Source organism: Lactuca sativa, chromosome 6 (genome assembly GCF_002870075.4).
Source record: "Lactuca sativa cultivar Salinas chromosome 6, Lsat_Salinas_v11, whole genome shotgun sequence".
Classification (NCBI taxonomy): Eukaryota; Viridiplantae; Streptophyta; class Magnoliopsida; order Asterales; family Asteraceae; genus Lactuca; species Lactuca sativa.
Genome location: NC_056628.2, coordinates 183,773,973 through 183,785,799, shown reverse-complemented (window position 1 = coordinate 183,785,799; position 11,827 = coordinate 183,773,973). Strand labels below are relative to the sequence as shown.

At 32.3% G+C, this 11,827-nt stretch overlaps 1 protein-coding gene across 1 annotated transcript; it reads left to right on the top strand.

Annotated features, from left to right (window-relative positions):
• The first annotated feature begins 5,180 nt into the window (after positions 1–5,180).
• Positions 5,181–8,003, top strand: LOC111908938 (serine/threonine-protein kinase SAPK2). The gene is made up of 9 exons (XM_023904726.3): positions 5,181–5,533; positions 5,657–5,731; positions 6,158–6,259; positions 6,356–6,409; positions 6,506–6,598; positions 6,921–7,013; positions 7,139–7,243; positions 7,329–7,427; positions 7,516–8,003. The coding sequence occupies exons 1-9, from the start codon at positions 5,414–5,416 to the stop codon at positions 7,789–7,791; spliced, it is 1,017 nt and encodes a 338-aa protein (XP_023760494.1). The 5' UTR covers positions 5,181–5,413; the 3' UTR covers positions 7,792–8,003.
• The last annotated feature ends 3,824 nt before the right edge of the window (positions 8,004–11,827 follow it).

The following is an 11,827-nucleotide window of genomic DNA, read 5'->3' as shown; positions in this document are numbered from 1 at the left end:
TCAAATAATAGAAAGCATAAAATAAGTAAATAGTTATTGTTGAACGTTGTAAGAATTTTAATAAATTAATTAGATTATTGATGAATGTGCTTGTGGCGGTGATTTTATTAAGGGAAACACAAACATAAACAAAGCAACAACAGCACACAAAAACTCCACTAGATCTAAAAGGTAGAATTAAGCTTTAAACTATAAACAAAGCTGGATATCGGTGGTGATATTAACTAGTAACCTATTATACAATAAGCACCTAAAAGCATTCGGCTGCTAGGTTTAGCAATAAGCCAATAATCAAGTGATATATTAAGTTTTCCACAAAAAAACAAACCTAATAAATAAACTATGTATTCAAATCATTAAAAAAATAGATGTCTACGATCATTCCGATTGGAATATTAAGTAACTTGATAGACAGATTATCAATCATTCCAAATTCTATCTCTAAACCTAATAAAGTTAGCAATTGTGTTTATGAATACCGAATGGATAAATCAGAAATTGACGGCATTTAGTAAATCAGAAACAGATAGAGATAAAAAGAGAGATGCTATAAAGAAATATACGTGTAATCAACCGATCCATCTCGAAAGTAAAAAGAGAGCTATTCAATCGGTAATCGACAATAGTGATTGCGTTTTACCATTTGCGTCAAGATGGATTTATATTTTTGACGTTCCCTTTGCAAGGTTTTTTTTTTCATGAAAATGGACTCCTCGACTTCTGCTTTCATTCGTGATTCGTGATTGGCAACAGATTGCTATATCACCGTGTTTAATTTTTCACTCTACTCCCCTTGCCGCCTTGCAGACATCATCGAAAGTACCAGACCAGGTAAAATTTAGACGCAAATAATTCGACTATACCCATTAGTGATGAACCAGCCTGCTGCCCCCTCTATTATGATGCCCTGGGCTGTGGCCCAGCTCGCCCTGGGCTTGGGCCGGCCCTGATCGTTATGATATAGTCTTATAAATGAATATATATATATATATATATATATATATATATATATATATATATATATATATATATATATAAGTCTTCATTTTCTTCACAAAGTATTTTTGGAGAGACAATCTTGGGTTTCACTCAGAACCGGCGTCTCGCACAATGATGACTCAGCACATCCCTATCTATCTATCATCATCATCGGGATTCGACTTTGAGGAGAAGTATCAGTGTATCTAACACAATCTTATAAGTGACTATATATGTTGAAATATCCTATCTTTCTACAAATGTTTTTTTATTTTTTTTTATTATTAAAAAAAATAGAGACTATCTTATGTTTCACATATATTTATATATTTACATCTTGAAATAAAAAAATATTTTGCTTTGAAACTTAGACAAATGTCATCGATGATTTTATATCACAGAATCATACCTAGGCTGGTCCTGAGGAATTAAATATCCTCAAAGACCTGTGACGAAAAAGAAAAAAATGGTCTTTATCGTTATTATAAGTTGTTATTTTTAAATAACAATATATAATAAAAAAAATTAAGTCCTATATGATTGCTCATTTTGCCCCCTTCAACACCCATATGATAATACCATTTTTGAGTTTGAGTAATAACAATTCAGTTACCAACCAATATTTATTGATATTCTTGAGTCAATATCTTGGCACATGCCTAGTTTTTGTCATTTTATTAGAATCTTGTTTTTATAACACCGGTCCGTCTTAATCTATGTATTGCATTTAATACATTTCTTTGATCATGACTCATGAATAAAATCCTCCCTTTAGTATTACCATATTTCAACATCGTTTCACGAAAAGCTAATTTGATTCGATGGCAATTTTAACGATTATAATTCCTTGAGTATATAATGAATATTTTCTTTTTCAAGTATTTATGCTTGTTTACTTTTAGATCTTTATAACAATATCATATATAAGAGTGATAGATTACACTTTCACTCATTCACAACTTTAGTAATTAGTAATTAGTAAGAAAGATCTACTTATCTACCTTAATAAATGAAAATGTTATTGCCACTTGTCATTTTCTCATTTAATTGGCCACATGTCATTTTATCATAATTTTTAAATATATTTATTTTCCACTTGTCAATTACTTCATTATTCATTTCCACTATATCATTAATATGGTTTCCATAAATTAAACCTATTATAATAACTATTAATTTCAAATTTGAAATTTGAAATTTCAATTTCAATTTCAAATAAATTTACACTTAAAACTTTGTATTTAACATTTTATTATAATAACTCGTTTAGTATACGGGTCTAACAATTAAACACATAATTTTAATTAATTTAGTTTTTGGATGTTTTTTTTTTCATAATTTTCACTTATTTCATATTTCAAATTCAAATAAACCTCATATTTAATATTATGTTTTAATTAACCCGTATAATATACGGGTTGCACAACTAGTAAGGTAAATAAATTTAAATCAAGTTAACAGTAATTTATAGCATATTAAACGATTGTTATTCTTCATACACATATAATATAAAGATTGAATGATAAAAAGAATACCATAATAAATAAACAAATTCTTCAATCATGGTGGGTCTTGTTCTCGTACGTTCTTTCCAACTAGTTGATTTGTCTCGTAGGATACCACCTACTTTTTAACAACTCCCACATGTTCCTTTAGATTCATCATAAACTAAATAATCTTTAAAAAAAATTCCATATATTCTAAAAAAAATAATACATTAAATATATAATTGCTTATATTTTTTCTTTTAATAATGTTATATCCTTGAAAATTATTTTAAATAGATGATTAATTATACGACGATAACTCATAAGAAAACTTGACATCACTTACTTTTTCTCTTTTGACCTTTTCTCTAATATGTAGCATTATATATATATATATATATATATATATATATATATATATATATATATATATATATATATATATATATATATATATATATATATATATATATTATATTTAATGATAGGTTTCCTGCATTTGGGAATCAAATATAAATGCAATGTAAAAAAAGTTTATGAATAAAATTATGAGCTTTCAAACCACTTATTTTTTTACTGATCAATTCTAAAAAATTAAAAAAAATATTTATGTAAAACAAGTCTAAAAAATGTAAAAAAATATTTATGAAAGCCAGTTGTGATATTTTTGTAGTACAAAAATGGTTTCCTAATAAGTTGACGATAAAAGTTTAAAATGTAAAATAAATGTTGAATTTCATAAATTATTTTTAAAACAAGAAAGGTTTAAAAAAAGAAAAAAAATGGCCGTTTTTTTATTAGGCATAATGACGAAAAAACCATTATATTTGGTCTCTTTTTTCTGTTTAACCATTTAATTTTCATTTCTGCTGAAAAACTATTTATTTTTGGATAAAAGTTCTATCGCGACCAATATATATATATATATATATATATATATATATATATATATATATATATATATCTATATATATATATATATATATATATATATATATATATATATATATATATATATATATATATATATCATGAGTTAATTATAAATGTTAAATTTTTGTAACCATTTTAAATATTATTTATACAAAATATTTTAAATATACGACTTTCGTTTAGATCACAAAACCACTGTTCCTATCGACACAACCTCCTGTACAAAATATTTTAAATATACGACTTTCGTTTAAAATATTTTAAATATACCACTACCACAAAACACTACCACAATCCGACACAGATAATCCATTTGATTTTTTGTCTCAACCTGAGTTTGTTCAATAAACACAAGCACAACCACAAACGGTCGTTTCTGAGTCCGACCATACTACATCAGATGCTCGTGTTTAATTTGATATGAACGAAGATGAACTTGTTCCAGTTTCACCGCCTTCCCGACCAATGGGAAGAGACAAAGCAAAAAACAAAGGCAAAGGTAAAGCGTCGGATTCAGACAAGTTGAAAGAAATGGGGGCCGACATGAAGGGTATAAACGATAGAATGGACAAGATTTTGCAAATTGTTTCTGAAAGAGACCTTCGGAAACAAAGGGACAACGACATGAGAGTACTATCGATGGACGTGTCGAATATGACCGGGGACGGACTTTAAGTTATTTTGGCGATGAAGGAGGAAGTGGAAAAACGTTACGCAAATCGTGGTTAACTTCTAGTTTTTTTTCAAGTTTTTAATCGTGTGGTGGTTTTTTTTTTTTTTTTTTTTTTTTTTTTTTTTTTTTTTTTTTTTTTTTAAGTTGTAAGTTTTATGTTTCTAATTTCCTTTTCTAAATTTTTAGGTTTTTTTAAGTTAAGCAATATATGACATTTTTATTTTTAATTAATGAAATATTATCTTTTTTAAAATAGTTGTAGTTTTTTTTTTTTTTCTTTTCTAAATGAAGTTTTATTTGATTAATTATTAAAAAGAAAAACGAAAAAGCAAAAAGTATGGCACCACTTCTTGGATGTGGCAAGAAACCACACTTATGTGGTAAAAAATGATGTGGCGCACATGTGATAGTGAAGGGAGTGCGGTTTCGATGACACCACTCCCTCCAGTTAGAGATGAGCAAAGGAACCGACCCGGCTTGAACCGGCCCGAGAATCGAACTCGGTGGAAAATAGGAACCGAACCGGACCGCCGGTTTCACCGGTTCCGGTTCCTACCCGTTCTTACCGTGTCTTCAAATGTTGGAACCGATTTTCGAAAAATAGCAACATACGGTTTGGGTTTTTGCCGGTTCTACCGGTTCCAGTTCTGACGGTTCCGGTTCCTACCGGTTTCCGGTTCCAAAAATTCACAAGAATATCGTCCCGGGTCCCGGCCCGATCGGTTCCATCGGGTTTCGGTTCCGATACCGGTTCCGGCCGATTTCCCGGTCTATATGCTCATCCCTACCTCCAGCCTGACACCCAGAATGTGGTGAGGTTTATCAACCCGCTATTTACGAATTATAGTACACCGTGTGGCCTTCTACTTGTGATATGCTAAAATGTCAAAACATAAACTTTGAAAAAAATATAAATGGTTTTTCTTTGTAAAATAAATTTTATTTTTTAAGTTTAAACAGAAAAAAGTTTAAAAATATTTGTCTAATAATATTAACCTTAAAAAAAATTATAGATCATGGAAAATATCAATTTTGGGTTGTAGTGGATTACAACTCCTCAAAACTCAAAGCTCACCTGGTTAAGACACGTATAGGGTGGTTTTTTCATCCAATAATAGCAAGGTATGGGTAGTATAATATGAAAGAGATGCTTCGTTATACCCATCAAGATTTCTATATATAGCAAGTGATCAGTCAAGTCTTCTCTCTTCTTCTTGACCCATAACACACTTCACCTACCAAACCAGTAGAAATTTCCATTATTGCCTGCTCATATCTCACTTATCATTCAAGGGTTTGTGAATTTGAATGATTTCAGTTTCTTGACTGACTTTGGGCAAAAATGGAAAGATATGAACTTGTTAAAGAAATCGGGTCGGGTAATTTTGGGGTAGCCAAGCTTGTTAGGGACAAGATGACAAGAGAGCTGTTTGCTGTCAAGTTTATCGAAAGGGGCCAAAAGGTTCTCTTTTTATCTTCGTAAAGTTTTGATCTTTTTGAATCTTTTGATGTTATTATGCAGTTGATGTCTTGATTCGAAGCGTAACGCTTTCTGGGTTTGATCAAGATTTTTGAAATTTTGCAGATTGATGAACATGTACAGAGGGAAATTATGAATCACAGATCTTTGAGGCATCCAAATATTATCAGATTTAAAGAGGTTACTTTTTAACTGCGTTCGTTTTTTTGTGTCGGAGCTGTGTTTTCAATGTTTGTGCCACTCTGCTTCACTGAAGTTTACTTAACTGCATTGCTTTACCCCCTTATCCTAAAAAGTCAAACTTTGACTTTAAAGGTTCAAAAGTTCACATGGATTTTGTAAATTGTTCATCTCCAAAATCTTTCTGTTATAGATCTTGACTTTATTTAGTTATTTTCCTTGATGCAACCAGTTGTTATTGAATTTTGCTAATTGCATTCAGTAATTTTATTGTTATCGTTCCATTAGTACCAAAAATTAACTTCCGATAAAAGATTCAATGTTCAAACAAAGCAATTTTCAAATTCAAATAACATAGATTTCGTAAGAATTTCTATTCGATATAATTTTATATGAAAGTACATTGCAATATTTTATATTTTTCAGGTCTTGTTAACACAAACTCATCTAGCGATAGTCATGGAGTATGCTACTGGAGGAGAGCTTTTTGAGAGAATATGCAATGCGGGTAAATTCAGTGAAAACGAGGCAAGTTTCTTTACAAATCACCGAATTCTTGAATTACTTCAAATATTGTTACCCTTTTTACTAAAAAAATACGTTTTTTTTTCTCTTACTTACCAGGCAAGATTTTTCTTTCAACAACTTATATCAGGAGTTAGCTATTGTCATTCAATGGTATAATATATAGATGAACTCCATTTAAGGCTTTTCTTTCTATACACAATATTATCACTTCTTTTTTAGTTCTTGAAAATTTGATGCATTTTGCAGGAAGTTTGTCACAGAGATCTTAAGCTTGAAAACACACTGTTAGATGGAAGTGCAGCTCCTCGTGTTAAAATATGTGATTTTGGGTACTCAAAGGTATAAATTTGTTAAATTTTCATTTTGTGGGTCCCTCTCATTTATCTTTAAAAAGCCGCATAATGTTTCTGAAAGGAATGGAATCTGTCAAAAGAATTGGAATCTGGCAAGAAATGGAATGGAATTGAATAGTTTTAAACTTTAGACTTGCAATTAAAATTCTTATTTCTAGTTAAGAAAAAGAAGAATAAAATTGAATTCCGTCCATTTGGTAAAACCCAACATGCCATGGAATGGAATCTTGAATTCTAATTCCTTTGACGGATTCCATTCCTTCCAAAAACATTTTTCATACCAAATTCTTGTGGTTTGTGTAATTCAGTCATCGGTTCTTCATTCTCAACCAAAGTCAGCAGTTGGGACACCTGCTTACATTGCACCCGAAGTTCTTTCAAGAAAAGAATATGATGGAAAGGTGATTCATTCCTTTGAGTTTTTAGTCATTTATTCAACACAAAGTCTTCTCTTTATATTTTTACAAGCAACTTTTTAAAAAACTCGGGTTAATTCCTTTGTTAATCCTTGGAATGGAAATTGTAGCTTGCAGATGTTTGGTCATGTGGGGTCACTTTATATGTCATGCTAGTTGGAGCATATCCATTTGGAGATCCAGATGACCCAAGAAACTTCCGAACAACCGTTTGTGTGAGTAACATCTTAACATATTAAAAAATTAAAAAAAAACATTCATTTTATGGAGTTTGATTAAACTTGGTTTCATTTATGATAGAGGATACTTAGTGTCCAATATGCAATCCCGGATACGGTTGAAATTTCATTGGAATGCAAGCATCTTCTTTATAGGATATTTGTTGCAAATCCTGAGAAGGTAGAACTTTTTTATAAACCGAATAAATAATCTTGTCAATTCACCCTACTTATATGTAAATGTTCTTATTTTATTTATGTTTGTGTAGAGAATAACAATTCCAGAAATCCAAATGCATCCATGGTTCTTGAAGAACTTGCCAACAGATTTGATGATTGGAGGAAGCTCTCACAATGGGAATTCAAATGACACCTATCAAAGTGTTGAAGAAATACTTTCTGTAATACAAGAGGCAAGAACTCATCCTGGGATGCTTAGTGATGGATCACCACAACTTCTTGGTGATAGTATGGACTTTGATGACTTGGATGATTCAGATATCGAAGATATAGACATAAGTGATGATTATGGTTGCTCATTGTGAAAAGGATAACAACAAATGGAAATCATTATTAGAGTATAACTTGTGAGTTCTTATATGAACTTGTATGTTGTAATAAGATCATAATAGTCGTCTTTCACATGCTCGATTGAACATCTTGTAAGCAAATCCACTGAAAACTTCATGCAACGACCAAAAATGCATGTATAATAGTATATGATATATTATATATATACATCATATTCTTCTTTATAGATTTAGTGTTGTTACATCAAGCCAATAAGATCATATCTTAACCAATTCAATATCAAATTAACATAAAACATAAAGTACTTGGAAAATCTGTCCGTAGGATTAAATGATGAACATAATGCTATTGTTGATTATGCTCGAGAAATTTATATTCCCATCGCATTTTGTTGTTGTATCTCCATGGAAATTTACAAGTATTTTTATGGATGGTGTTTTTGAGTAGGAGAAAAATATAAACCGTAAATATGTAAGATACATGAAACACATTACATAAATGGTCCTAAAACCATAATTGTGGGTAAAAGATAAAACCTACGACGTGCAGAGTTATTAGAACATTAAAATATCCCATAATAGGCCGTCCGTGACTAAAAAGGATAGTAGCACTCGTTTCCGATAACCATAGTTAGGTATGGTGAAGAAAATATGGTCATAGCCCGATAGCCAATAGGGGAGACGTTAATAATTGATTTGAATTGTTAATCTATATTGCATGTTTTAAGCCGTAAGGTTCCTTATGTAATACGTAGGATTTGTTCTATTCTCCTTTAATGTAACATCCCTTAATGTCATGTACTCATGTATCAAAATATTGTGCACTTTGGGTCACGCGACACGAAAACTTCCCAAGGGGTCATCCATTCTAAAACTACTCTCGCTCAGGCAAACATAACTGCAAGAGTTTATATGGGTTTTGCTACTCTCACAGTCTTAAAAGCACATTATAATAGGGAATGTATCAACACCTCTTATAAGACAATGCTTAGTTCTTATTCTCAGTTGATGTGAGATCAGGGATCCCTCCCCCACCACCGCTCTCTATGAGGTTCGACGTCCCCGTTGAACACATTGACTCGTGTCTACTTTGGGCCACGAAGCACGAAAACTTCCCAGGGGGTCAACCATCTAGACATTTCTCTCTTCTGTGCAAGCTTAATTGTAGAGTTCTTACGGATTATACCTGGTCTCTAATATCATCTGTAACATCCCCTAAGGCATGTATCACAATAGTGTCCGTTTTGGGCTACCCGACATCAAAACTTTCCAGGGGGTCACCCATCCTAAAAGTACTCTCGTACCGGAAAACTTAAGTTCAAAGTTATCGTGGGATCTTATACCCTCATGGCTTTAAAAACCCTTTGTGAAAATGAATGTATCACCTATACACATAACATAATATTGTCTGTTTTGGGCTACTTGACATGGAAACTTCCAAGGGGGCCATCCATCCTGAAATTACTTGTGTATAGACACACTTGATAGGAAAGTTCTCATGGGATCTTTTATTCCCATGAATTTAAAAAGTGTTGTGAAAGGGAAGGTATATGCACACCTTATAATGCAATTCTACTTCATAATTGATGTGGGATTAGGGTCTCTCTCTCTCATTAACCCTCACTACAAGGTTCAACATCCCCTTCGACCACATTGATTCGTGCCCAGTCTTTGATACCATATGTAACATCCCTTAAGGCACACACCACAAGGTTCAACGTCCTCGTCGTACGTAGTGACCCATGCCCATTCTCTAATACCATTTGTAACATCCCTTAAGGCATTACCACAATATGTCTGCTTTGGGACACCCAATATGAGAACTTCATAAAGGTAACCCACCTTGAATTGCTATCGATTAGGCATGTTTAACTGCAAAGTTCTCATGGTAATGTATGTAATCCTTCTTTGATTATCTAAGTCTCTACCATCTATAAACATCTTCAACTCTGATTTCTATAGTTAATTACTTAATTTATTCGAATATATAGTTAGATTCTTTTTTTAGAACACAAATCTAGTAATGTATTCTCACTTCTGTAGTGAATTTGAGTTCATGAAGCTTTAATGGAGGTTTCTAAACCTTATGAAACTTTTAGGGTATAAGAACTTCAACAAAGTGATAAACAATTTATACACAGAGAGTGTAATGCAAACAAAAGACAAGAACACATTCTTTTAACGTGGTTCGCACAATCAAAGTAACCAGCTACGTCCACAGACAAACAAGAGATGTGGATTTTATTGATATTATCGAATTTCTTGCATGGGTTACACAAATTCAAGTGATTTATTTATAGGTGCAAAATACCTAAAACCGCATATTTAGTTTGTCTAGCGGCTATTAGGTCAAAGAGTGAATCAAACTCCATAATTCAACATCTCTCAGTTGGAGTTGGAGGCCGATGGACAAATCTTTCACAAATACCTTAAGCTATGCATGATTAAATGGTGTCTATAAGAAGATTTTAGGTATTGCAGAGAAGAAGTATGAACTGATGATTTCATTCACAAACAAACCGTATACATTTACAATTTACAGGGAGGAAAATCAGGAGAGAAGAAAGCTATCTAATAATGTCTATAACAAAAATAACCCCTACAATTAAGCTATGAAATATATGATTGAAATTTGAAAAAGATATACAACAATATTTGAGGCGGTGATATATCACTTAACATTCGGCCGCAAGATGGACAAGCTATTTGTGAGACCAATCTTGGAAACCAGAAGTTGAAAACGTGGATGCAGTAATGGCTTGGTAAGGGCATCGGCAAGTTGGCCATCACCCGATATGTGTGTAACCCGTAGAGATCCGTTTTGTACTATTTCTCGAACAAAATGAAAATCCAATGCTAAATGCTTCATGCGAGAATGAAAAACTAGATTTGCAGAATATGTCGTGGCACTAAGATTGTCGCAATATACGACATGAACTGTAGGTAATTTGAAGCCAAACTCAAATAAAAGATTAGTGAGCCATTGGACTTCTGTGGTAGTAGAGGCTACAACTCTAAATTCAACCTCAGTGGATGTGGCAACCCGAAATTTTCATTCGTACAAACTCTAAAGTCAAGCACTTCAATTAGAAGTCAATTACATTTCTGATAATTGTTAGCCAGTTTAAAGTCTGTTTGAGTGTTTTTAGTATTTATTCTTCAAACGAACGAATGAAAGGAAGTACTGTCTCGGGTCCTGGAGTAGCAAACCCACATTTAACACCCTAATAAAGAGTTCACGGCCAAACTTTTAGAGTTTGAGCCATAAACTCTCATATGGCCATGAACTCATGCCTTAGGCATGAGTTTACTCCCCATTTCCTTCATTCTCAACTTTCCACCTCAAGAACACTCCCTATTCTCTCTCAAGTAGCATCCCGTTCTTCACCCGATCTTCCGAAAACATAAGTGTTTCTCGACTTTATTTATTGTTATAACCTAACATCTAGTTGTTATACATCATTTCATCCATTCATTATTGATTTTCATTTATAACTTCAAGTGTTCTTCAAAACACCAAGAACACACACTAGTGTTCTTGGACCTTAAACATCAAATCAAGCTTCTATCTTGTAAGTACACTTGCCCTAGCTTCTTGTGTGATTAATATGAACTTTTTTACACTTGAAAATCACCAAGAAACATAAGATCAAAGGAGTTTACGGCCAAGGGATGTTCTTGGGCCGTAAACCCTTCCAAATGGGGTGTGACAGATTGGTATCAGAGCTTCGTTTATAGTGAATCTAGTATGTCAACCCATAAAAGATATACTAACTATAAAAACAATGGGATTAAAAATTTGACCAAGAGTCTATACTTTTAAATAATAAAATATTTACTAAGTATACAATCCTGCATTCATACTAAAATCAGTTTCACAATGACAAATACAAAAGTATTACGATTGTTGAATATCACAAGTAATCTCGGGGATGTATGGTCAGTCCTGGGAGTGGCATAGCCTGATCAACTATGATGGTCCGAGGAGTGATTAACATATGCCCAAGAATGGTTGTGATATGGCAACAAGTCTAAAAACTTACCAGCACTA

Coding starts and splice junctions, on each gene's coding strand:
- LOC111908938 (XM_023904726.3), top strand. CDS start 5,414: ATGGAAAGATATGAACTTGTTAAAGAAATCGGGTCGGGTAATTTTGGG. Junction 6,410..6,505: donor TTAGCTATTGTCATTCAATG/GTATAATATATA, acceptor TGCATTTTGCAG/GAAGTTTGTCACAGAGATCT. Junction 6,599..6,920: donor GTGATTTTGGGTACTCAAAG/GTATAAATTTGT, acceptor TGTGTAATTCAG/TCATCGGTTCTTCATTCTCA.